Here is a 25547-nt window from a genome sequence, read left to right on the forward strand (position 1 = left end):
TATACAGAAACGATGTCCTAGAAAACAACACTGATTTTTGATTTGACCTAAAAACAGCATAATCATATTTAAAAGACCTCTGAAAATGCTTCAAAAATAGATCAAAAGATGATCAGAGCGGGACTATAACATGTTAGATAACCGAGCAAAACAACGGGAAAAGGTTCAGTCTACTTTCAGAGGGATTTAGTATTAGAATAGTGTCACGGGGGGAATAGGGGACGTACCCAGGCGCAGAGAGGAGAGGAGGCAGGAAGATGCAGGGAATAGGGTTTAATAACATAAACTCGAAACTACAAAACCACTGCAACAGGCAGGCAAAACTCGAAACACTAGAAACGCTCGAAACAGGGGAAGACCAGAATACAATATGGACCAGCACAGGAGGAAGGGAAAGACAGGACTTAAATACATACAAGGCAACAAGACACAGGTGGAAACACTCAGGACTGATGGGGCAAGGTAAAACTCGAAACAACAACAAAACAGGAAATACTACAAAATAAAACAGGAAACCAAGGAAACAAAACACAAAGAAACCGAAACCGTTACAAATAGTCTTAAAACACGTACTCTTATCTTCTAATGGACAACAGTGTCTAGTTGCTATTCAGAAACAAAGTTTATATTTGCATTTACATATATGAATACTTTTTTTTACAGATTATAATTTACCCCAATATTTTGTGTTTTTATTTGATAGTAAAAGGGAGACAAAAAAAGATGCCCACATATCCTTTGTGCTATCTTGTGGGGCCTCCAAGGCACTTTAACATTGGGAGTGGGTCATCTAGACCCACTATACAGTGCTCTGAACCTTTTTTCTTCAATGATTTGTGATCTTCACTGGTGTCCTTGGATTACATGAAATCTTTCCACCTTTATCCACTTTGTCATGGTAGGGGGAACACGTCAATGCAAGGGTGGGGTCATCTGGACCCCTCAAGATAGCACAATGGTTATAACAATAGAAAACACCATGTTTGACTTTCCTGCTGCTGAAGGTTGGTTAGAATACACCAAACTGGTGCAGCTTGCAGCATTGTCGGTGCAATAAGGTATTTCGGGTCTTCAAGCACCCTGATTGAGTGACACAACCAGGGTTGATGAAGCCCCGGTTTGAGTCCAGTTCTCCCCTCTCTGGATCCAGAGCCATCTAGAGGCTATTTGACACAGGATGTGTTTTATTTTGAGAGGAACTTGTTTGTCCTAATGTCAAAAGAAAATTAAAATGGTTACATATTAAGATACATAACACTTTAATAATGCTGGTATTGTGAATATTTAAACACTACATTTATAAAAGACTGACTTAATGGCCACAAAAGCATAAATCGAGTTAATCAATAGTTTTTGTTGCTTTTTTTAACTGCAAAGTGGGACTTCCCAGTTCTCCATGGCTCTTGGTCAGTAAGAAACTGGACCAAGTGGCTTTTACAGTGTTAAAGGTTGCAGAGCCCTGACCGAACTCTTCCCAAAACTAAATGATGGGATAATTTCGCATTCATTCAATAGCTAATCCATAAATAACAATGGTATTGGTTTTCCTCACAGACATGCACACTAACAGACACACACACACAAGCAATGGTAGACATACCGGTCCTATAAGAGGATTATTGCAAAGAGGAACATAAAGTCATTACTGTCCATGATCATCACGCCGACATCTCCATGAACACACACACACAGACACACACACACACATTAGTCCGGCGACAGACAGAAACCAGAGGACGCAGTGAGGAGGAAGTGCAGACACCATCAGGATGCAGGAGTATGATATTATAGTCCTGGGAACTGGACTCAAGGTGAGATTTTATAAAGAGGGAAATTTATTTTTGTGTGTTCTTCATATAATATGAATGAGAACATGTTTAGAAATTTAACCAAAAACGATGCAAAAGGAAGATGACCAGGAGATTTATACAATATCTTTTTGTAAGTCGTGTGCACAAAGATTATCTTTCTTTTACGTTTATATTCCAGAAAATTGTTGTTTTATATTTATATTCCAGAACAGGCATTAGTTTGATGTTTTGTCAAAACACATTGGCAGTTTCAAATGAAACAGCTTGAAGTTTGTAGTTTTCTCAAGTTTGCTGCTGTTAAAATGCTCATCACTGAGCTCCTGCTGGCTGTCAAGAGGGATTTACTAACATGACATCATTGCTTTAGTCCAGATCTGCCAGTTTAAACAGACGGCTGCTGATTCCAGCAGCATTTGATTCACTTCTCTTGCTGTTTCAGGAATGTGTCCTCTCTGGCTTAATGTCCTTGAGTGGGAAAAAGGTTCTCCACATCGACAAGAATCCTTACTACGGCGGAGAGAGTGCATCCATTTCTCCCCTTGAGGAGGTGAGTACCATAATTGTAAATGATCAAACATGGATGTCTAAAACTGTATGCCCTTTTATCGATATGTTGACCTTCCAATATCGATATTTGGGAGGCAGTGGCTAAAGAGGTTGAGCAGGTCGTCCAATCATCAAAGGGTCGGATGTTCGACCCTTTGATGATCGTTGTGTCCTTGGGCAAGACACTTCACCCTGCCTTCAGTGTGGCTTCACTGGTGTGTGAATGTGCATGAATTTCCCGGGGATGGTCAGAGGGACCGTAGGCGTGAACTGGCATCCTCACCTCTACCATCACCAAGTATACATGAGGAGTGAATGAATAATGGACACATTGTAAGCGCTCTGAGCGTCTGGAAAGGAATAGATAAATCTATTCCATTATTATTATTATTCCTCACAGCTGTACAGGAGGTTCAAGGTGCACGGTCCTCCAAAATCGATGGGCCGTGGGAAAGAGTGGAACGTTGACCTCATCCCCAAGTTTTTTCTTGCAACCGGTAAAAGTTTTTCTGTAAAAAACCATCATTAGTGACTTGAAGAATTCATTTAATTAATATTGTGATATTCCCTCCTGTGCTTTCGATTCAGGTGAACTGGTGAAAATCTTGCTGCACACGGAGGTAACTCGTTATATGGACTTCAAGGTTGTTGAAGGCAGTTATGTATACAAGGCAGGCAAACTGCACAAAGTCCCTGCCACAGAGGAGGATGCCCAAACTTCAGGTGACCCAACCATTTCACTTATATATATATATATATATATATATATATATATATATATATATATATATATATATATATATATATATATATATATATGTTTTTTTTCTTTAATTTTTTTTCTTTTTTTAAAGATCTAATGGGCATGTTTGACAAGCGGAGGTTCAGGAAGCTCCTCAACTTTGTCCTGAATTTTGAATCGCGAAACCCTCGCACCCACCAGGATGTGGATCCTGAAAAAACAACCACCCGGGAGCTGTTCTCCCGCTTTGACCTGGGACAGGACGTCATAGATTTCACAGGTCACGCTATTGCCTTACATTGCAATGAGAGGTCAGTCACAAAACTAAGAAAAAGCAGAGGTAACGTCAGGTAAACTAATATATTTCCCACTCCTGCTTTCCCCTCAGTTATCTAGACCAACCATGTTTGGACACCATCAACCGGATCAAGCTGTACTGTGAGTCTTTGTCCCGCCACAACTTCAGCCCCTACCTGTACCCTCTGTACGGGCAGGGGGAACTACCACAAGGATTTGCCAGGTAACTCTCCCTGAAGTTTTATATCACTTAAAGGTTGTTAATTCAATTCAATTCAATTTTATTTGTATTGCCCAAAATCACAACAACAGTCGTCTCGATGGGTTTCGGACCAGTGATTGTAAAGTAAACATAAAATCATATGAATCATGAATACATATAATTTAATAGAAAAACATTAAACTAAACTAAACAGACTAAACTAAACTAGGCATCCCTGCCCTTAGATCCTCCTTCTCTGTAATGAAAAACTCCTAAAAAAGACGGAAACCTCAGGGGTGTCCACATGAAGGAGGGATCCTCCCCCAGGATGGACAGGCGATGAACCAGAACTCTTAGAGAATAATTAACTTATCTTACTCTACAACTACATGTTTAAAGTCCAGCAGATGAGCTTCATCCAGATAGAGTTGGGGGACGGCTGGGGGTGCGAGACGAGCGAGAGGGAGGGTCCACAACCAAATTTAGGAGCAGAGACGATATACACGGTCAGGAGCACGGATGAGTCAACTGGAATCAGGAATCACTCCCACTCTCCCGGAGGGGAGAGGGAATCGCACTGCATAAAACAGAGGCATGGAGAACTGAATGATACATAAATGAATGATCAGGAATAGAGAAGAGAACGAGAGTAGAAGTAGACGAGACTAGAAGAAGGAACCCCAGTGCACCATACGTTCTCCAGCTTCAAACTTCTAGCAGCCAACTAACAACTTTATTGTTATTGTTAAATTTAATTTAAACATGTTAACAGTAAGTTAAATATTCTCTAATTCTAGCTAGTCTGGCAATAAGCCTGTCCAAAGAGGAATGTTTTCAGCCTAACTTTGTATGGGTTACATAACGTTATTCAACCAGAAGACACAGATTTCCTCATTTGTGATTTATGAGAATCATTTCACTTTCACTTCTTGTTCAGTGTAACAACATCGCTAACAGCACCTGCAGAGGCTTTCCTGTTGTAGCTTCAGCAGAAATGTCAACATTCACATTCTGATGAGCTGGAACCAAACCACAACAAAAATATGACCTGAAAAATAAAGCTGAATCACAAAAAGGAAAAACAATGAACTCTTTAAACCCCACTACCTCAGATAATTGACAGAAAATTCTCATTTTTGGTTGATTAAGTTGATTCTCAAACCTGTAGAAGAAATCCACAAAGAAATTTCCAACAATTTTTTTTTTCCGTGCGCGATATAGCTCATTAATTTCGATCCGTTGGGTGATTTGGTAAGTTTTTATTCACAACACTCCAGGGGGAAGAGCTACGGGAGAAGGGTAGGGGGCAGCTGCCCACCCCATACCCCAAAAAACGCTTAGCACCCCCACCTGACTCCAGTTTTTGTGTCAATACTAGTATCATTATTGACAAAGATTAAGAAATCATAGAAACTAGCTTCTTTAAGCATTGCAGCACTCAGCCCTACTTTTAAATGGAATCTTGAGCCCCCCCCCCCCCCCCCCCCCCCTATAATGAATGAATTTTTTTTATCGTTTGACTTGTAATGGCCTTCCAATCTGCGTTTCTCGTGTCACCGTTCTAAAACCCCCCTCCATTAAATATGTTCTAGCTCCGCCACTGCAACTATGTTAGTTCAAACTACAGAAAAAAGGCAGCTTCTTTACCGGCTGTCTCAAATGTGATCTACGAACTTCTAACATGATGTCACTGGATAATTAATAATTAACAACACATGTTGTGCTCTTTCAAAGCAGTAATTAAAAAAAGAATAACAATAGATGAGTTATTCTAACCATAACGTTCTGACAGTTAGCCAAACTTTTCCCGCCAAAAGTGAATGCGTATGAATGCCCCGGCGATGCTCAGAGGAACCATAGGCATGAACTGGCATCGCCGCCTCTACCGTCACCAAGTATACATGAGGAGTGAATGAAGCGCTTAGAGCGTCTGGGAAAGTGCAGATAAATCTAATCCATCATAATTTTTTATTATTTAAAAGTGATTTTGAGATTTAATGGCAGTAGCCATTTTGAAGTTAGTAGGACACAAAGCCCTACTACTGCCCCTAGTGGAATGATGATGAACTGCAGGGCAGAAAACATGGAACAAGTTACATACGAGGCTTTTTTAAAGGAAAGTTTGGATCCTCTAATGAGATCGGGGTCTTAGGAATGTGTGATCAAATATGATACCACTGGTTATAAAGGCTCCAACATTTTTAATCTGTTTACAGTAATTAAAACAAAAGAATTGACATGAACAAAACATTTTAAAAATGAAAAAAACAGAAACATCCAAACTTTTGACCACATATGCTGTCAAGATTTTACTCTTGTTTTATTGTTTCTAAGGTTGTCCTGTTCTGTCTTTTTAACGCGTGTTTTGGTAACCTTTCATCCCGTTCCTTGTTTTAGGTTTTCTTAAAGGTTTTAATGTCCCTTTAGATCAGAGGTGAGCAATTCTGGTCCCCAAGGGCCAAAGTCCAGCAGCTTTAAGATATTTCCCTGTTTCAGCGCACCTGATTTTAATTAACAATCATCCTCCCCACATCACCAAGGTCTGCTGATGACACAGTCATGTTTGTCACGGTTGTGTTGAAGCAAGGAAACACCAAAAACCCGGAAGGACCGGCATTGCCCAGCCCTGCTTTAGATGTAGCTCAGACGATGCCTCCTCTGTAAGCCGCCTGCTTCTTTGTGTTTCAGGCTTAGTGCAGAGTATGGAGGAGCCTTCCTGATGAACAGGACCATAGATGAGATCGTGATGGAGAACGGCAAAGTCAAAGCTGTCAAGTCAGAGGGGAAGGTGAAGTCTCAAAAGAGGTTCTTCTTCTGGTTTTTCTAGTCTCTGTGTGCTCACCAGTTGTGTCCTTTCTCCTCCTTGATCAGGAGTTCCACTGTAAACAGCTCATCTGTGATCCCAGCTATGTCCCCAACAGAGTCAGGAAGATTGGACGCGTCATTAGAGTCATATGTTTGCTGAACCATCCCGTCAAAAACACCCATGATGCCAGCTCCTGTCAAATCATCCTTCCTCAAAGTCAGTTCAACAGGAAGTCAGGTCAGAGGATGAGAGTCATCAAGCTGCGGTTCTTCTGACAACAATCGGATGCCGCTCCTTCTGTCTGCATGGTAGTCTGATCTCCTCTTTGTGTCCATGCAGACATTTACATATCAGTAGTGTCCTACAGCCACAGTGTGGCCTCGGATGGACTGTACATTGCCACCGTGAGCACCACTGCTGAGACCATCACCCCGGAGAAAGAGGTGCAGCCGGGCCTGGAGCTGCTGGAGCCTATCCTGCAAAAGTGTGTCAAATCTGTTATTTTGCTTTTATGTCATTTCCACAACAAAATCTCACCTTAACCCTTTGAATCCTAGATTTGTAACCGTCAATAACCTGCTGGTTCCAAACGAGGATGGCAGAAAGAGCCAGGTACTTCATCAGAACAGAAAATGTGACAGAAATTCAGCAGCTTCCATGCCTGTCGTCGTGTTTGACTTCACTTTCTCCATCAGATTTTTGTTTCCCGCTCATACGACGGAGCCAACCATTTTGAGACAGAGTGCAAGGACATCAAGGACTTGTATCATCGGCTCACCGGGGCTCAGCTCTGCTTCCTGAAGTCTCGACATCAGTCCCATAACTCTGATGACGACTGAGGAACACGTCAATCAGAAGATGAAGCATGTAGTAAGCTGTTTGTGTTGTTCAAAAATCCTTTTTATTAGGTTTCATTTTAATCCTGATCTTTTTGAAAGTCTTCTAAAGGCAACGTTGACAACTGTCAGGAGAAAATGAATATATGTAATCCGTAAAGTCCGGTTGTGAAACCTCCTGATGGGACGTCAGCAAATCTTTTATTGTGTAGTTTTTGTGTTGATCATTCTCTAGTGAAAGACTGAGATATCTGGGCTTTTTCCTCACATTTCTCTGAGCAATAAAACATTTGATGAAACCGACACAAATAGAAAAATGTGTTTTCATTCATCTATTTTTTGTAAAAAAAACAAATTTTGGAATGAAACTTTTGTGAAGATTTCGATCAGATAAAAGGTGTTGCTGTCTCTTCTTAGACCTTCCTTTAGATTTGGATGGAAATTAGGAAAATGCAGAATATTTATTTCAATATTCTGGCACATTCTCCTGAAGGAGGCCATGGTCATTCTTTGCTTTAAGCTTTCTTCAGAATCTGCTGGTGAAAGTGAGCTGAGGGCTTCATGCACTTTCATGCAACATCCCAACGGGCTCTGGACACGAGGAAGATGATTAGAGGTGAAGGGCTGCGATGTGTAGAGGATTTGGGGATTCTCCTCTCTGCGAGGCTTATGTGTGAGAAGGACAAAGCCTCTGAACGATGTCATATGGGAACCGACAAACACACGGGGTAAAGAGGATTTATTCAGATCCAGGACAGTCACCAGCACTTCACCTGCACACATCCTCTATAGACCCTATTTACACATTTGACATCCATACAAACATCTTAGATCAAGTCAAAACAAGAAAGAAAATTGCCACTACAGGAATTTACTGAAAATATGGTGCTTTTGCCACACAAAGAGCTATTTATATGTCAAAGGAAAGTTTTCGTTTCCCTGACTCTCAGCTGAAAACATCCCACTCTCAGGATGGAGGGACCTCCAGAGCCGTGCTGGGAGAAGGAGGAATCAGACCAGCGGCCACCAGCCTCCTCTCACTGGTCAGGAAGTTGAAGGTCGCACAAGCGTTCGGCTGCAAAGAGAGTCCAATTGAAGATGTTTCCTTTGCTCCATTTGTTTGGGGTCAAATCTTTCCGTCGTGTGTTTGTTACCGTGTCCTGCACCTCCACCGCGATGCCTTTACGCTTCAGAAGAGCCAGGACAGACGGGTCGATTCTCTGGAGCTTGGAGCCCGTCCCCAGCACGAGGATCTCTGGATGAACGGGAAAAGAGCCTCATTTATCTGAGTTTCATGGTAGTGGGTGTGTCCTCATGCAGGGTCACGTCTCCTCCAGCTGGGGTGGAGGACTTTGAAAGTGCATTTTAGAATGAGGGTGAATAAATGGGTTTTGTGGCGTCAGAATTGTAATCATGCTCTACTTCAGCAACTTTAGTTCTGCTTTTCCTTACTGTAAACCTAATGCATTTCATTCCATCTTAATACGAAGCTGTTTTGGGTCGTTTTGGGATTCTACAAAGCCTTCTTTGTCAAAATGAAATTAGGTTAAAGAATAATTTGACCATCAAACAGTTCATGTGTGGAGGAAATGATGTTGAAGCCCTGGTTAGTTTGAAGCTTTTCTAACAGCACAACTCCTTCACATCACCATTTCATCCCAGCGTTTTTCATTTGTACCTATTGGAGGCTCGAGCATGTGGAAGAGGGAAATACTGTCTTCTGTGATGTCTTTGTGACTGCCAACCTGCAGAAAGAAGAGCCAACAATTATCTCTCGCCGACATGCAGAGTCTGGATTTGCTGTGGGTTTGGGTCTGACATTCCACTGCAGGATAGCGGGAGGCAGGAGGGCGCAGGGTCCGAACACGCGGTTTCCATCCACGTTGAAGCCCGCTGGGCTGTAGCTGTGGATCAGGATCCCATTGTCTGCTTCCTTCCTCATCATGGACACCGTGGTTCGCTGGTAAAACTCATCATCTCCAGGCTCTAACCGATACGCACGAGACAACAATGGGCTGCACCAAGAAACGACTGAATTAAAAACAAAACTATTGGCTGGAGATGCTTTGGGGTTTATTAAGCACTTCAGATGTTTTAAAGGAATTAAACTGTCGCTAAAGTTGCTAAAACGTTTGATTTGTTTCAAGATAACTAAGCTGAAGAAGATGAAAACAAATACAATTTGAAGGCAGCAAAAGAATGCAATTCCTAGTTTTACCTAAGCCTCTACCTCTTGCTGAGAGCTCTCTGTGTCCACCCTTCCACTAGCTTACAGCCCCGCACAACCCTAACCTAACATCACTAATGCAACAGAAATAACCACCAACATCGGAGCTGTCCAGTCGTTCAGTTTGGATCCAACTCAGATGAGGAAAACAAAGACGTTCGTGGATCTATTTGTCTGCATCAGAATGGAGCAGAGCAGGAAGCTCGTGTCGAACCAATCGCAGCATCTAGACCACAAATATGATCTTTGGGAAACGACACTTTCTTTTGCTCCTGATTCACAACAATTTATAGTAAGAAACGCTCAGTAAAATACTTTTTTAATTTCTTAAAATATGTCCTATACCACAAAAACATGTTAAAGACAAGAAAAACATAATTGTTATCGAAGTGGGTCTTTAAAAGAAAACACACCAACTAGATTTTATATATTCTTTAAAAAAAAAAAAAAAAAAACATCAAGGGGAACCAAGACATTAATTTGAAAGAAAAGTACTAAAATAAATCAGCAAAATCTGTTTGAGATGGACTGAACATATGAAAAAGGTTCACAAATGTTAAAATTGTCACAATGACAACTTATTCTAAACCAATTCTCAAATTTAACAGCATAATGGGCGCTTAAGTTCTCATAACTAAAAAAAAAAGGTTGATTATGAAGCTTTTCTGTTTATTTGTAATGCTCACGAGACTGCTTACTAAATTAATTTAAAAAAAATGAGCAAATTGAAAGAAAAGCCGAAATTAAGCAATCACTATCCCATCCATACCCTTCATCTTGTTTCATCACAACACAAGTTTAAATGTCATTGCCAAATGTTCTCACGTGATCAGAATCTCACAGTCAGAGTTATTTATCTCTAAAGCTTTATATTTATATTATTAAGATTAGTCAGAAACCCCCGTAGTACCTGGAGAAAGCAGGTGCTGCCCTGAAGGACAACAGGAGGCCCTGAGAAGACTTCTGCAGCAGAAACCTGCTGCAAACTGCTGCGGCCATGTCTGAGAGGAGCCGGCGACACACACGGGGGAAGGATTTCAGTGTGACACCACCGTCGGTGTCATGTCTGATGGAGTAACCGGCGACACACACGGGGGAAGGATTTCAGTGTGACACCAGCGTCGGTGTCGAGAACCGCACAATCAAACTCTTCTCACTTTTTCACTAAAAACAAATTCATAAAATAAAACAGTTAAATTAATTCATGTGACGAGTTTTAACCAGTCTGACGGGGAATCAATTTGAGGTTATTTTGTGAATCACAAAAATCCATTAATGTTATTAGTCTGAGAAAAGGGGTGTTCAATGTTGTCCTCAATCTTTGGACAATTTTCAATCTTGAGGTTAATTATAAACATTTTAAACTGTAGATAATGAAAAAAATGAAAGTGCAAAGATAATATGGATAATTAAATCGCCCCTAATACCAGAAATTAGACTCTTTTGCAAAAGTATATCTGGAATATTTTGGAGAGTCGCTCTGATTTTGATTAGCGTGCCTGGTGGGCGTTTCGAGCACAGCGCCCTCTGGTGGCGTGTATTGGTATTAATCGGTCAGGTGACCCCACCGTTGTAAATAGACTTCAGCGAGCCTCTGCAGACATGCCTTTTTAGTCCCTTTAAACCGCCAACAGCACAGCAAACGTTTCCGCTAGGGCTCAGTTTTTCTCCCGCACAGCTTTTCTGCCGCTCGTTGACGGAGCTGTAGGGAATCATGTACCGCTCTCTGTATCCCTTCCGATCCACGGAGCCCAACTCGCTGTACTTCGCGGCCGGAGAGAGCTTTCTCATCCTGGAAAGGAGCAACAAACACTGGTGGCTGGGATCCCGCTGCAGCTCGGGGGAGACCGGATACATCCCCTCTTCGTACATCGAAAAAATACAGGTACGTGTACGCCACAGACCCCGCGGTGCCGGTGAGGACACCGACGAGGCGGTGGGGTTTGACCGCCAGTACGGGGGGGGTGAAGGCGGACCCGGAGATGCAGCAGGCCGTGTCCGAGCCGGCTGGAAAAAACGCGCCGCAAAACAAGGAATTCTGGGAAGTTTGGTTATTTTTGCCACTGCGCAGGTGACACGCTGCCATTCACTTATGTACTTCATTCTACACAATACAATGCAACAAAAAATACATATTTTTGAGTAATAAAAATAAACACCATTTACAGTTTCCTCCCAAAAACGTTATTAACAATCGGCTATTGACAATCGGTCAAGAAAGCCCTACAAATGCTGTGCAGCACATCAGCAATCAAATCAATTCAAACTAATTTTATTTCTAAAGCACCTTTCATGTAAAGAAAACAGCTCATGGTGCTGTACAGAAACACCCACACACCCACACACACACACACACACACACACACACACACGCGCGCACACACACACACACACACACACACACACACACACACACACACACACACACACACACACACACACACACAAACACAAGTAAAAGAGAAATTACAAAAACCAAAAGAAGAAGAAGAAGCAAAAAGCTCAAGAAGAGAGAACCCAGAGAGAAAATCATCAGTCTGGAGGTTTTCATGGTCTTACTAAAAATGCAAAGACAAACATAGAATGACAGTTTCTTGTAGCCGTCATATTTTGCATATGTTCCTATGTCGTGTTAAATGATTTTAAGACCAAATAGAATAAAGTAAAACAAGGTTGTGAATTGGACCATTTACTGTAGTAAATGTAGAATTTCCGCAAAATAAAAAAAACTGTTAAATAGTAAAAATGACGTTTCTGGACATGACATCAAAAATATTCAGATAAATCTGATGTCAAACCTTAAATGAAACTTCTTTTATTGTTTTATTTTTCCTATTTATAAATATTAATTAAAGGTTGCATTTAAAATCCAGTTTTTACTGCAACAAAAATATATTTCTTCAAATTTACGCCTAAATGTCTTAACAGAGTTAGTTTTTTTTCTTTATCTTTGTATTTTGTTTATCTTCCTATGATTGCTTGATTATAATCAACGACGTCAGGAAACGTCCAGAGGTTTTGGGGCCAGACAACAGCTCACCGATGGATCTGGGATCTTTGCCAACAGCATTTCAGAATCAGCCGTCTGTCTCCTCTGAGTCACTCCTCCTGTGTCTGGATGCAGGCGTTGGGTGAACCGGTCCCAGCCCGTTTGTGGAAGACGGGCCTGCTCACACTGGCAGAAGAGGAATGCTCTCCTCTGCCACCATCACAGAGCTTTAACCCCCCACGTTAACATTGAGAGTGGGGTCATCTGGACCCCACAGGACAGCCCAAGGGTTTGAATGACGGTTGCAATGCTGTTCTCATTTCTTTTGGCCAGAAGGCGTTCAAGCCCTTAAATGATGTCCTGATAATTCAGCTCCTTCATCTGCTCCCTCTTCTTCTCCGTCTCAGGCTCCCGAGCAGGATGAGGTGCTGCTGTCCATCGACAGAGCCATTGAGGGAATCCACAACGTGGCCTTGAAAAACGGCGGCAAATACAATCTGGAGCAGCGGGACGTTCTGCAGTGAGTTGAAGGCACGGACGTCACGTGGGGCCGTCGACCTCCGCACAAACGTTGGGTTTTCCTCTGTGTCGCAGGAAGTTGATCCATCACAGGAAGGAGACTCTGGCCCGCAGAACCCCCTCCTCCGCGGGCCACAAACCGGGTCTGCCGTCGTCCAACAGCGAGATTTCGCTCAGCCAGACCCCGCCTCCTCCTCCCAACGGCCTGAAACGGGAGTACGGGCGGCAGGGCAGCATGCCGTTCTCGGGCAGCATGGACAGCATGCAGGGAGAGCAGGGCTTCTACCAGGTAACGTCCTCGTCCGGCCCCCACCCACCTGCAGTTCTGCTGCCCCACCTGTGGGGGGGTTATGGAAAGAAAACCCTACTTTAACCAACACTGAAGTTGAGTCAGGAGAAACGATAACTGTTCCCAAAATACTGAACAATAGATTTTAAATTAAAAGATACATTTTTAAAAATTTTTTTTCAAGTTTTGTTCTTTTTCTTTTAAGAAAAATGTAAATCTTTAGCAGAGATTTGACCCTTTTAACTTTGTGAAGGTTTGTTCAGATTTTTCATGACGTATTGTCCCATTTGTGTGTGTTCTGCTATCTAGAACACACATAGATTGTTTCTATTCCCTTTCTGGATTTATTAAGTACTTTTGGATCGATTTCATCAGGACGGATTCTCTGAATTGCTGCCATTTTTTCCCTTCCTTTTTAGAAGAAAACTCAACAAAAAACTAAATTCAAACTGATTTTGATTTTCATTTCATTCCATTTTTTCATTTCTAGAGCACCTTCCACCACCATCCAAGGAGGCCCAAAGTGCTTTAAATACAAATAAAAAAAAGAATCCAAGGATAGAAACAGTCTAAAGGTCAGAAACGAAGGCAGAGCAGTGGAGGAACAGGGAAGCCTCTCTAAAGCCGACGGCAGTTCATTCCAGAGTTTAGGAGCCAGCACAGCAAACACAGCCTTTGGTTCTCCAAACCCATAGCAAGCACCCATCCACAGAGAGTAGGGACTTTATTTTAAAAGCTAACCCCTTAAGGAAAGAGGCTGCAAGTTACTGAAAAGTAAAAAAAAAACAAGAATTTTAATGTTGAATGTTTAACTTTATGTTGGATTTTGCAGAACAGAGAATTTCCCTGTTGATGTTAAGTTCTAATTACTTTGTAATTAAAAAAATTAGCTGCATACTGCTCTTTAATAGTACAGTATTACTACATAACCACTGCACAACGAGGGCTGCACGGTGGTGCAGTGGTTAGCGCTCTTGCCTCACAGCAAGAGGTTCAAGTCCCGGCTGGGGGAGCTGAACCAGAACACCAATGGGGGGCCTTTCTGTGTGGAGTTAGCATGTTCTCCCCGTGCATGCGTGGGTTTTCTCCAGGGACTCCAGTTTCCTCCCCATTTTCTCCTACCCCCCCTTCACATTTTTACCCTCTCTCCTCCCTCTGTTAAAAAAAAGAAAAAATGTATTTTTAAAACCTAAAATGTAAAAAAAAAAAAAAAAATTTTTTTTAAAAACATGAAGGGGTTTATACAAATATACACCCTCTTTTTGTGATAATAAAACCTGTCCAACACAAAAGGCCTTCAGCTCTCAAAAAAAAAAGAAAAGAAAAAAAATGAGAACAACAATATAAAGTTTTTTCAGTAAACAGGAAGTTCCATTAATAACTCTGTGCTAACGGAGCGGAGCTGCACCTGAACGCCTCATTTTGGCTCTTTGGTTTCTTGCAAATCGAAGCGTTTCCTGTCTGTAAAATCATCGGAGCTGAACCCGGATGTCCTCCTGTCGCCTCCTGCAGGTGCCGCCTCAGCCTCGGCGCGCTGCTCCCATTACTCCACCCCCCCCGGAGAAGCGAGCAGACGGGCGTCGTCCAGGTGAGCCCCGGCTGTAGCTCGTGGCTTTCCCGCTGCAGCGCCGCGCCTCACAAACTCTATTCTTGGTCAGGCGGCCCCCCGGTTGCTGCTCGCTGTAATCAGAGCCGTCTCCCTCTCTGCAGAGCCAGAGGTCCCCTCTAGAGCCTCCTCTCTTCCTCCGTCCCCGGCCCCCTCCCTGACCATCAGCGCTACCTCTGCAGAGCGTGGCTCCTCCCAATCTCGCACCTCCTCCGATGTCAGCCTGCCAAGTGCTTCCAGCACCCCCCCTCCTCCCGTGCCATCCCGCGTGAAGCCCCATGCAGACGTGCAGCCATGCAACTCTCCTCTGCCGGCTCCTGCAAAGAAGAGCCCCGCGCCACAGCCCCCCCAGGCCGCCACTCCCCTCCAGCCGCCTGTGGCGAGCCTGCCGGAAACCGAATGGCCCGTCGCCCCCCCTTCGATGGCTGAAAGTCCACCCGGCAGCCCCACATCCCTAGAACCAGTTCCTGCAACGATGGGAGCAGAGCTGATCGAGCTGGTGCGCAAGAACACGGGTCTGAGCTACGAGCTGTCGCGGGTGGCCGTGGGCGTGGTGGTCGGCCATCTGCAGGCCGCTCTGCCTCAGGCGGCCTCCTCCCTGGAGCAAGTTCTAGTTTCATTGGTGGAGAGCAAGGTCAGTGCCGCTTCTGTGGTAGAGTGTGGAGTAACGATCAGCGTCACACCTCGTTGTCTTCTGTTGATTCAAAGACGCAGCACAAACCGTAAGAGTTAACAGAACAGACCACCGTGCACGGCTGCATTACACGGCTTTTCTGCACATTTGTCAAAATAGTGATAGGAATTCTGATTTCATGTAGACATGGGTTAAAAAAAGCTAAATCTTTTTTTTCAAAGCAGTAGAAAGAAGGAAATATTTATTTTCAATATTTATCTGAAATTGGATTGTCTGAAAAAATTGTGAGGATAAAAGTTTGTCATTTATGATCAATAATTTGTGTTTATCTTTGTGCGTGTGCACATGTGTGTTATGTGGATGTGAGTGTGTGCATTAATGTGTGCATGCATGTTTGTGTGTAAGAACAGTGTGTGTGTTTGTTTCTTTGTGTCCATGTGTGGGTGCATGTGTGTAGAAAAAAAGTGTTGTATGCCCCTGAGTGTGTGCTAACAATGTGTTTGTGTGAATGTGTGTCTGGACTTGTGGGTGTAAATGTGTTGTTTTCATCTGTGTGTGTGTGTGCATTTGTGTGTGTATTCAGGGGTGTAGGCCATGATCTTTTGTGGGTGTGTGTTTGTGTGCACTGGTGTGTGTAGTTGTGCGATGTGGTGTGCGTGTGCGCTAACAATGTGTATGTGTGTGTTGCCTCTGCAGGACCTGGGTGGCGCGCTCCCTCGGGGTCAGGTGTGTCATGACGAGCAGCGCCTGGAGGTGATCTTTGACGACCTGGCCCGTCGCCGTGACGACTCCCAGCAGCGCAGCTGGGCGCTCCACGAAGACCACGCCCTCATCGCCTGCTACCTGGAGGAGCTGCTGAAGATTCTGGTAACAACAACGACCCACTTCTGACGCAGGTGTTTGCAAAAAGTTCCAGATGTTTGGTGACCCGGACGGATCAGATCAGATGGATCCACAGATCAGATCAGAAGCTGAATATATCAGACAGGAGGCAAAGCAGATGATGATGATGATGATGATGATGAGGCCGCAGAGTGAGTTTGTGAGCAGTTGCTGCCGTTTCCTCCTCAGACGGACGCTGATCCAGAGGTGTGTAAGAGGATGTGCAAGGCCAACCACTGTGAGAACGTGCTGTCTCTGGTTTCTTATTACCAGATGGTGAGAGAAAGTATTTACTAAGAACCTCCCACAATGCACTGTGGTCCTGCAGAGGAAGCGTGATGTTGTTGTTTGAGATGGCCGCTGCTGTGCGTGCAGGAGCACCGCGTGTCTCTGCGCCTGCTGCTGCTCAAAGTGTTCGGCGCCATGTGCAGCCTGGATGCCGCTCTCATCTCCACCCTCCTGAACTCCATCCTGCCCATGGAGCTGGCCAGAGACCTCCAGACGGACACGCAGGGTGAGAGCGTCGTCCACGGGGAAACCGGGATTCATTTAGGAAGAGTTCGATAAAGAATAATCCAAGCATTCTATTCAGGTGGAAGACAAAATGCTGCAATTTAAATTGAAGTTTCCTAGTTCAAATAAAAGTTTAATCATCTGGAAAACAACTGAAACTGAACAAAATTAACACATAATAATGAAAGAACAGTGATCTGAAATCATTTCAGAGCCCTTTGTGCCTCTCCGGTTTCTAAGCAACGTCTGTTTCCCACTTTGTCTGGCTTTTATTTTGCAGTTTTAACAGGAAACTGTGGAATCTGTCAAACTCGAATTATGCAGAGGATCAAATTGACTTTTTATGACTCATAAATGTAGTTTTTGATCAGGATTTGATTTATTAAAGCAAAGAAAAAACACTAGCCAAGCCTGTAAAACCCTAACATAGTCAGACTCCCATAAGCCTTTACTGCTCATCGATTCCTTGTTGATAAAAAAAAAACACTACAATTTAATCTGGACTATGTTTGTTTGATAGTCCAGATTCTTTCAGTGTAACAAATATTTTGTAAAGAACACCTTTACTTGAATTAACAATAATTTCATTATAGTGTGTTAACTTGAAGTTGGCCTCACAACAACTGTTGTTGAAGATGGACATACAGTGTTTTGGTGAGGAAGGGTACCTGCTGCGTCTTTAGTTTGCATCCTGGTCTTTCTAGAGCCAAAAAACACAAAAACGTAGCTGGAGATGTCAATTCCAGAAACATCCACTGGAGGCACAGATGACTCTAATCCCACTCTGTTTAAATGTAGGGAATTCATTTTTGGTTTGAGCGTCTCTGGGATTCCTCCCATCCTTAACAGCCATTCAGTTTCAGTCACCACACTTCTCTTCACCACAAAAGGAAGTCCGGATGACTAAAGAAAATCCTGCCTCTGCACAGATAACCCGTCCTGTTCTGATGGATTGTTCAGGCGTGAGAACATGAACAGAAGCTACTTTGATTCACAGACTCTTTAATACCTTTAACTCCTAAATGTTTCTGTAAGCCTTTTCAGTGCTCTGAACCTTTTTTCTTCAATGATCTTCACTGGTGTCCATGGATTACATGAAATCTTTCCACCTTTATCCACCTTTGTCATGGTAGGGGGGACACGTCAATGGAAGGGGGGGGGTCATCTAAGATAGCACAAGATGATATATTCCTTGATTCCTGGAATTTTCAAGAACGTTTTCTGAGCGACTCCCCTAACCCTGAAGATGTGACCAATCTGCAGTTTTAGGCAATTCCCTTCACAGTCTAAATTTGAACTGATCATAAGTTTAAAAGTATCAGTATTTGTTTTTGAAAGTCAATTGCAAATGTCTGTTTTTTTCCACCAGAACACCAGAAGATGTGCTACTCTGCTTTGGTCCTTACGATGGTCCTCTCCATGGGGGAGCAGGTGCCCTATCGTCACTACGGTACGGAAAAAAGCAATCCCCTAACTTTCTCTGTGAAATCACACCATCTGAGCTGATGGAGGAAAAGAATTTGTTGGTTGAAGTTGAAAAACACCAAAAGTCTGGGAAATGTCTATTATTATGGAAATATCAGTAAACGATCTTTTAAAAAACCAAAAAGAATGCAAATGTCTGAAATTGTTTCAGACTTTTGTTCAAAAGAATCATCATTAAAATTAACATAAACGCTGATTCCCTTAAATGAATATTAAAGTCCCACTCCGTTTCTCTTCTGATCTGTTGTCAAAGCATTCAGAGGTCATTTCAGTTACCCTCGTGCTTTCCTAGGCTCTTTTATGTTGGGAGTGGGGTCATCTAGACCCACTAGACAGTGCTCTGAACCTTTTTTCTTCAATTATTTGTGATCTTCACTGGTGTCCATGGATTACAGGAAATCTTTCCACCTTTATCCACCTTTGTCATGGTAGGGAGAACACGTCAATGGAAGGGGGGGGGGGGGGGGGGTCATCTGGACCCCACAAGAAAGCACAAGGGATTAATGTGTGAGTTTGGCGTGTTTCAGCTCCTCAGACAGATGTGACTATCCTGCTTGAGACTTCTGTGAAGCTCTTAGAGCAGCGGCCCCCAATTCCCGGGCCGCAGACCGGTACCGGTCCTTGGGTCCTTTGGTACCGGGCTGCAAAGAAAGAATAAATAACTTACTGTACATGACTTCTGTTTTATTTATTTTGGAATCTGAAAGATGTTTTATTTTGAAAAATTGCCTGATTCTCTGTTCCATCAGTCTATGTCACTCTTGACGCAGGCCCAGGGTCTCCTCTCGGTCACATGATAGGTTACTGCTAAAATAAAAACCAGGAGCTAGCAAAATGAGTAAAAACAAACGTCTTTGGAAAGTTTCTTTGCCAAAGGGAAAGCCAGGAGACAGAAGAGGAGCCTTCCACTTCCAAAAAAAGAAATCTACATTTAATAGACACTACTTCTTGTTTGCACCATGAGTGTGGGAAGGGGAGAGGATGATGACACCTGTGCGTGTCAAAATAAAAGCTCAGAGTTTATCTCGTTACGTCTCCGTTTCTCCTTCATCGTTGCTACAATAGTTTTCCGCCACATTTGAAAGACCGGTCCGTGAAAACTTTGAGTGACGCCATACCGGTCAGTGGCTTCATAAAGGTCGGGGACCGCTGTCTTAGAGGACACACCTTTCTTTAAAATGTCCTTGTGGTCAAAGTACTTTCATTTTTTTCCTGTTATTTTGTTACATCTAATGAATATGTTGAACAGTTCAAAAGAAATGGCCCAATGACTCTCAGACCTCCATTGTTTATGTTTATACAAAATCTAATGTTTTGAACTTTAAAGTGTTTTCTAATGTTCATTCCTCACGAAAAACAACCCCAAAGCGGTATTTGGATCCATTCACACTTTTCTGAGCGTTCCCCTTAGAACCTGCTCTCTGAGCACCAGCCTCTCCCAATCTACGAAAACAAGCGGGTCCTCACATTGTGACATCACAAAGTGAGGACCCGCCCCTTCCAGGAAGAGTCTGCACTGCCAGGCGGTGCTTGTGGTGCACTTTCTCTGCAAAATCGGCAAAAACTCTTACCTTTTATGTGCACAGTATGCACATCCATCTTTACAAAAGTTTGGATGTTTGATTTTGTGGGAGAAACGCAGACACGCCGCCGAGGCCGACTATAGGTTGACGCCATAAAATGGGCAACACCCACACAGAGAGAAAGGCGGGGCCTCAGAGCTCGAGTCCTGTTACTTCTGGAGAGGAAAAGAACTCAGTAAAAAATGTGTTCTGTTGTGTGCCAAAGGTAATGTATTATCATAAACATGGATATTGTTAACTCTAAAAGGCTTAGAAATAGCATCATGCAGGCCCTTTAAGTTATTTCTGTGACCGCTGTGGTTTTTTCTTTAATTAATGTCCAAACGTGTATCTATTAACCTGTTTGGAAGTTGTAATTAAAAGAAAAAGAAAAGCTTCAAGAGAATTGCTTGGACTCCCCTCTTTTTTTTCCAGAGCACTTGAATGCAGAATTCATCCGGTTTGTTCTGGGCGTCGTGGAGGACGGACTTCCCTCTGATCCTACTGAGCAGTTACCTGACATCTTCCTGAACCTCCTGCTGGCCTTTAACCTGCACCACACGGGTCAGAACAAACTCCTCAGATCACATTTTTACATTTTTCCTTTGGTTTCTTTCTTGTTTTTTAACCGACATACATTGTAGTAATAATTTCTAAAAGTGTGCCTGCCACCTTTTTCAGTCCCCAGCAGCAATGTGCTGATGCAGGAGGTGTACCAGAAAAATGTCAGAGTCCTGACGGAGAAAGTCTTGCTGCTCCTCAACAGAGGCGGTAAATCCAAACGGTTCTTTCCAGTTTTTCAGACGCTCCACCTCTTTCTCTGTCCCATGAACCTTTGCTCTGCGCTCCGCAGACGACCCGGTGTGCATGTTCAAACACACTCCACCAGCGCCGCACGCCGTCCTCAAGTTTCTGCAGGACGTCTTTGCTAGTCCAGAGACCGCCAACATCTTCTACCGCACTGACATGATGGTGATGATCGACATCGCAGTCCGACAAATATCGGATCTGTCACCTGGAGACAAGGTTAGCCTCATCGGCACGTTAGCATCAGCGCATCTGCTAAAGCCTGAAGTCCTTTTCATTTCTCTGTGAAGCTGAGGATGGAGTATCTCTCTCTCATGCACGCCATCATTCGCTCGACGGACTACTTGGAGCACCAGCACCGCCTCCGCGACCTGCAGGCGTCCCTGCAGAGGATCCTCACCGAGGAGGAGGAGGAGGGAGAAGAGGAAGGGAGCGCCACAGCAAGGCAGATGGATAAGCTAATCGTACAGCAGATCTTCACGGAGTTCCCTCAGATCTGTGAGGCCTAACACATCAGCGTCATGCTCACGCACTGCAGTCTGCTTCCGTTCACAGCAGGGGGCGATCTGCGTTCATCCCTGGAAGCCGTCACTTTCATCTCTGGATTAGACGTTTCGAAATAGCTTGCAAGAATAGAAAATATTGCAATTGCACAAAAAAAGAGTAGAGAAACGACAAGAGTTTAAGCCAAACACCTGATGTGCTGTCAAAGTGAATTCCCAGCAATAACCATATCCAGTTTCCATGGACTAACTGCATGTGTTCTGTAGGATTTCATTGTTCATCACCTTCTGGCTGATTTCAGGGGAAGTGTGAAGGTTTGGGTGAAGCAGGTCTGTGAGGAGAGGAGGTGCCATGAGTTCAGTGCTGACTGAGAACCTGTTTGTTAGTCCTTGAATTGGGACCAAACTACTGTGTTACTGAGAGTATTATTTTCTTAGCTGGATGCTGCACTCTTAATGTCTTCTCTTTTTTCATTCATATCTTAAAGTCAGGTTAGTTAGAAACCATGACGAAGTTTACGTGTTCTGAGGCAAGGAGCCAAACAAATCTGAAGCTGCTGATCGCTGCTGCGTTTGAGTCTGCTGTGCTTCTGCAGCTTTCTCCGCCTGCTGCTTCTCTGACGTTCGGCTGTAAGCGCTCACTCTTTGCTAACTTAAGGCTCCTGGAGCATCAGAATTGATCCTGAAGCCGTCTGTGCTGCATCAAGGCTTTATGACAACAGAGTTTTCGGCTGACGTGAAGCGTTCTGCAGGTATTCTCTGTGCTCTAGCATCAAGCAGCGTTGTTCAGTTAGAACTCAGTCCTCCTGCTGAGGATCAGAACAAAATCACGAGACGTCGTTTTTGTTTGCGACACTTTCTGTTGGACTTAACGTGTTCCTGTTGTTTTCCTCATTTTGATCCAGTAATGTTCTTGCCTGATCCTCTCTGACTCCAACCCTGGCATGACGTCACATGAAAGATACTAGAGTACGACTCCATGTTTGTGTGTGCGCGTATGTGTATGTGTGCGTGAGAGAGGGTTAAATGTAATGTAGGACAGTTTTTTTTCGCCTGTGTAACACTGAGTCTAATAAAACTCTATTTTAACAGAGAAACATGTCTCCTCTTTATTCAGAACATTAGTGTGAACATACAACCCTTTCTGTTGTACGCTGCAACATGCACTGCTGGAAAAGGAAAAAAAAACGGATACAATCTTTACATTTTAAAATAAATGTAAAAAATGGTCACCGCTTTTTAATGCTGTGTGTTTGAGGTGGGAATTTAGGTGGGAATGACTAAGAACTGGGGTTTATTCAGATCATATGAAGTTGGATGATTCTGAGGATACTAAAAAAAGACAAATGCAAGCAAACAGGCCAGGCGGGCTTTGTGTTTGTGGTTAGTTCTTCCTGGTTATTTGCAATATTTCTAATTTTGTGTGCCTGAATGTTTTTTTTGTTCCTTGCCTGTTCCTGTAAAAGTTTAAAACAACATTTAAATAGTTTTATGAGAAGTTGAGGTTCAATGAATATTTCATTAGGAATTATTTTCTTGCTGTTTACACGAAATGAATTTGGTTTAAAAACATAGTTTATATTATTTTTTTAACTATAACGTCTACATTTTGTTGAGATGGTCTAAATATTACGTGTGAATGACAAAAATAGAATATGATTAGAATATTTTATATAAATCTTTTAAAGTGTCTGTCCACGCCACGTTAACGTTGGGAGTGGGGTCATCTGGACCCCACAAGATACAGTAGTGGACAAAATTGTTGGTACTCCTCAGTTAAAGAAAGAAAGTCCACAATGCTCACTGAAATGACTTAATGTTCAAAAGTAACAATGAATTTACAAAATTTAAAAATGAAATAATCAAAATCAGCCATTACTTTTGAGTTGTTGATTAACAGAATTATGTAAAAAAACAAACTAATGAAATAGGGCTGGACAAAAATGATGGTCCCTCCATAAAAGACTAAGAACCTGGGTGTGACCTCGGGTATGACCTTTAATTCACATCACAGCTGTTTTCAAACCCATAATTAGTCAGTCTGCCTATTTAAAGGGAGTCAAATAGTCACGTTGCTGTTTGGTGAAAAGGTGTGAACCACACTGAAGATGGACAACAGAAAGCCAAGGAGAGAATTGTCCCAGGACATTAGAAACAAAATTATTGACAAACATCATAAAGGTAAAGGCTATAAAACCATCTCTAAGCAGCTTGAAGACTTCATGGGAGACGACCAAGGAGGACACCACTGTTGAAAGGAAATCAGAAAAAAGCCAGTCCCAATGGTAAAGTGCCTAGGATAGCACAAAGGCCAAAGGTGGAGGCTGGTGGTGACCTGAAGATGGAATACCACCTGCAAAGCAGAATATTTGTTCCTGAAAGCCACATCCTTTTCAATGGTAAAGGGGGGATTTGGGAGTAACCCTTGTTCTATCCTAGGCACGTTAACGTTGGGAGTGGGGTCATCTAGACCCACTAGACAGTGCTCTGAACCTTTTTTCTTCAATGATTTGTGATCTTCACTGGTGTCCATGGATTACATGAAATCTTTCCACCTTTATCCACCTTTGTCATGGTAGGGAGAACACATCTATGCAAGGGTGGGGTCATCTAAGATAGCACAAGGGTTAAAGAAACAAGGAAGCAAATGTATCTAATTGAAAGTCATACCCTGAAGTTTGTTGTCATACCTTACTGGGCTCATTTAACACTGTTTTAGATTAGATTATCTTTTTTAGAGTTTGTAAAAACAAAAAGGTTTCATGTTTTTATTATTTTCTAAGTAGTATTATGCACATATTTATTATTAAAACTTGAGAGTTGATTCTTCTGTTTTATATTGTGTTAAAGCAACATTTTCATTTGGTTCATTTGGTTGGTTTGTTTTGATAATATTTTTAATTTGAAGAGGGTAATATAAATATCACGGTGAAAACAGAAAATGCATCTCAGTGTCATGCCTAAACGTTATAGTTTGTCCAATATAAATCATAATAACTGTTTTACACAAACTGTCCATTTGAATTGAAATCAGCCGTACTTTCCAGGTATAGGGATTATTTAGGATTTTGGCTGCTAATGTCACTTGTTTTTTCAGTAATTACTGGACTAAATTGCCGTCTTATAAGCACATAAAGTAATTTTTGGGTAAAACATGAGTCATACATCATAATTCTGAGACGGAGGTATTGGAACGTGAGGGATTACCTCGACTTAACAGCAACAATTCATCTTTAATGTACTGCAGTTTAGAACATTTGTTTTATTATTTTAAAGCTGGTTCTGGTCGAGGTGATGCGTTCAGGGCCAGAACATTGGTTCCAAAATATTATTTTTGTGTATCAGTTATTTAACAACCAGGGCTGACTTTTAACATGTGACTCTCTTTCTAAATTTAATGTTGAGGAGCCTTTTCTGCTCTCTTCCAGTGATATTCCTGTAGGGAAAATATGTCTGTGCAGTTATCCCAGGAAAAACAATAAATCCATGATTTCAAATGAACATTGTTTCACTTCCTTCAGAGAATGACTTATTGGAATATGTTTGTTGAAGATATTGCATGGAAAGAGGTTTGGCAAACTCCTAATAAATTATTGATCACCAATAAAGTAAAATAAGTTTCTTTTAAGGTTATTCACAGAATTTACCCAGCTAAAATGTTTATTCAAAATAGATTTAGATTAAACATGGATAAACTCTGGAGTTTTTGCTGCAATTCCCCTGAAACGGTCATCCAGCTATTCTGGAATTGTCATCAAGTTAAAGTGTTTTGGCAGATGACAAAATTGATTCTTGTTTTGTTTTATTCTGTAGAAATGTCTAATATCAAAGAATGTACAAAAGGACTCTGGTTTACTTTTAACCCTTGTGTTATCTTAGATGACCCCCCCCCCCCTTACATTGACGTGTCCAGCTGTTTTCCTGCATTACCTGCTGTCTTTATGTCTGTCTGACACCAACTAAACCACAGGCAGACAAAGAAAACATTTACGGAAAATAAAGACACGTCATCAAAATGTCTACAATAGTTAACAAAGAATGACAATATCAGCATGATCTGAGGAATCCAAAGGCACGATCCTGTTGTTGCGCAACAGTGGGAGCGCTCCGCGTCCGCGTTCCTGTGCCCACCACCCCTCCCCTCTCGCGAGCCGCGTGTGTGACAGGAGATCAGCTGCAGGGACGGCAGTTCGAGGTTTTCAGGCTGTTCCAAACTCTGTGATAAAACAGAGAAAAGGAAACCAATACGGCGCAGATTTTTTTCCACTGTCACCGCCCCCCTTTTGCAATT

General features: G+C 42.6%; 3 protein-coding genes across 3 annotated transcripts; 2 read left to right on the plus strand and 1 right to left on the minus strand.

The window, feature by feature from the left end:
• Window positions 1-1651: 1651 nt before the first annotated feature.
• Window positions 1652-7814, plus strand: LOC101161467 (rab GDP dissociation inhibitor beta). The gene is made up of 11 exons (XM_023954707.1): window positions 1652-1811; window positions 2251-2358; window positions 2758-2854; window positions 2946-3080; window positions 3212-3410; window positions 3488-3619; window positions 6287-6386; window positions 6470-6641; window positions 6744-6888; window positions 6962-7016; window positions 7100-7814. Exons 1-11 carry the CDS (start codon window positions 1770-1772, stop codon window positions 7241-7243), a joined length of 1329 nt encoding a protein of 442 aa, XP_023810475.1. The 5' UTR covers window positions 1652-1769; the 3' UTR covers window positions 7244-7814.
• A 148-nt stretch (window positions 7815-7962) lies between these two features.
• On the minus strand, window positions 7963-10480 carry ndufaf3 (NADH:ubiquinone oxidoreductase complex assembly factor 3). The gene is made up of 5 exons (XM_020701468.1): window positions 10378-10480; window positions 9060-9226; window positions 8919-8985; window positions 8395-8495; window positions 7963-8315 (listed from the first exon to the last, which is right to left on the minus strand). The coding sequence occupies exons 2-5, from the start codon at window positions 9183-9185 to the stop codon at window positions 8208-8210; spliced, it is 402 nt and encodes a 133-aa protein (XP_020557127.1). The 5' UTR covers window positions 9186-9226; window positions 10378-10480; the 3' UTR covers window positions 7963-8207.
• Window positions 10481-10872: 392 nt separating this feature from the next.
• On the plus strand, window positions 10873-22353 carry nckipsd (NCK interacting protein with SH3 domain). The gene is made up of 13 exons (XM_004086144.4): window positions 10873-11352; window positions 12864-12976; window positions 13051-13264; window positions 14777-14852; window positions 14975-15504; window positions 16201-16371; window positions 16576-16662; window positions 16762-16900; window positions 18269-18349; window positions 20382-20510; window positions 20628-20717; window positions 20800-20972; window positions 21044-22353. Exons 1-13 carry the CDS (start codon window positions 11182-11184, stop codon window positions 21260-21262), a joined length of 2193 nt encoding a protein of 730 aa, XP_004086192.1. The 5' UTR covers window positions 10873-11181; the 3' UTR covers window positions 21263-22353.
• Window positions 22354-25547: the final 3194 nt, after the last annotated feature.

Source organism: Oryzias latipes, chromosome 5 (assembly GCF_002234675.1).
Source record: "Oryzias latipes chromosome 5, ASM223467v1".
In the NCBI taxonomy this organism is placed as follows: domain Eukaryota; kingdom Metazoa; phylum Chordata; class Actinopteri; order Beloniformes; family Adrianichthyidae; genus Oryzias; species Oryzias latipes.

Excerpts from the sequence above, each read along its gene's own strand:
- ndufaf3 (XM_020701468.1), bottom strand. The coding sequence starts at position 9,185 with ATGATGAGGAAGGAAGCAGACAATGGGATCCTGATCCACAGCTACAGC. Across the intron at positions 8,986-9,059 it reads CCGCTATCCTGCAGTGGAAT|GTTGGCAGTCACAAAGACAT; the intron begins GTCAGACCCAAA and ends TTCTTTCTGCAG. Across the intron at positions 8,496-8,918 it reads CATGCTCGAGCCTCCAATAG|AGATCCTCGTGCTGGGGACG; the intron begins GTACAAATGAAA and ends CCGTTCATCCAG.
- nckipsd (XM_004086144.4), top strand. The coding sequence starts at position 11,182 with ATGTACCGCTCTCTGTATCCCTTCCGATCCACGGAGCCCAACTCGCTG. Across the intron at positions 16,372-16,575 it reads AGGAGCTGCTGAAGATTCTG|ACGGACGCTGATCCAGAGGT; the intron begins GTAACAACAACG and ends TTTCCTCCTCAG. Across the intron at positions 18,350-20,381 it reads GGTGCCCTATCGTCACTACG|AGCACTTGAATGCAGAATTC; the intron begins GTACGGAAAAAA and ends TTTTTTTTCCAG.
- LOC101161467 (XM_023954707.1), top strand. The coding sequence starts at position 1,770 with ATGCAGGAGTATGATATTATAGTCCTGGGAACTGGACTCAAG. Across the intron at positions 2,359-2,757 it reads CCATTTCTCCCCTTGAGGAG|CTGTACAGGAGGTTCAAGGT; the intron begins GTGAGTACCATA and ends TATTCCTCACAG. Across the intron at positions 6,889-6,961 it reads CTGGAGCCTATCCTGCAAAA|ATTTGTAACCGTCAATAACC; the intron begins GTGTGTCAAATC and ends TTTGAATCCTAG.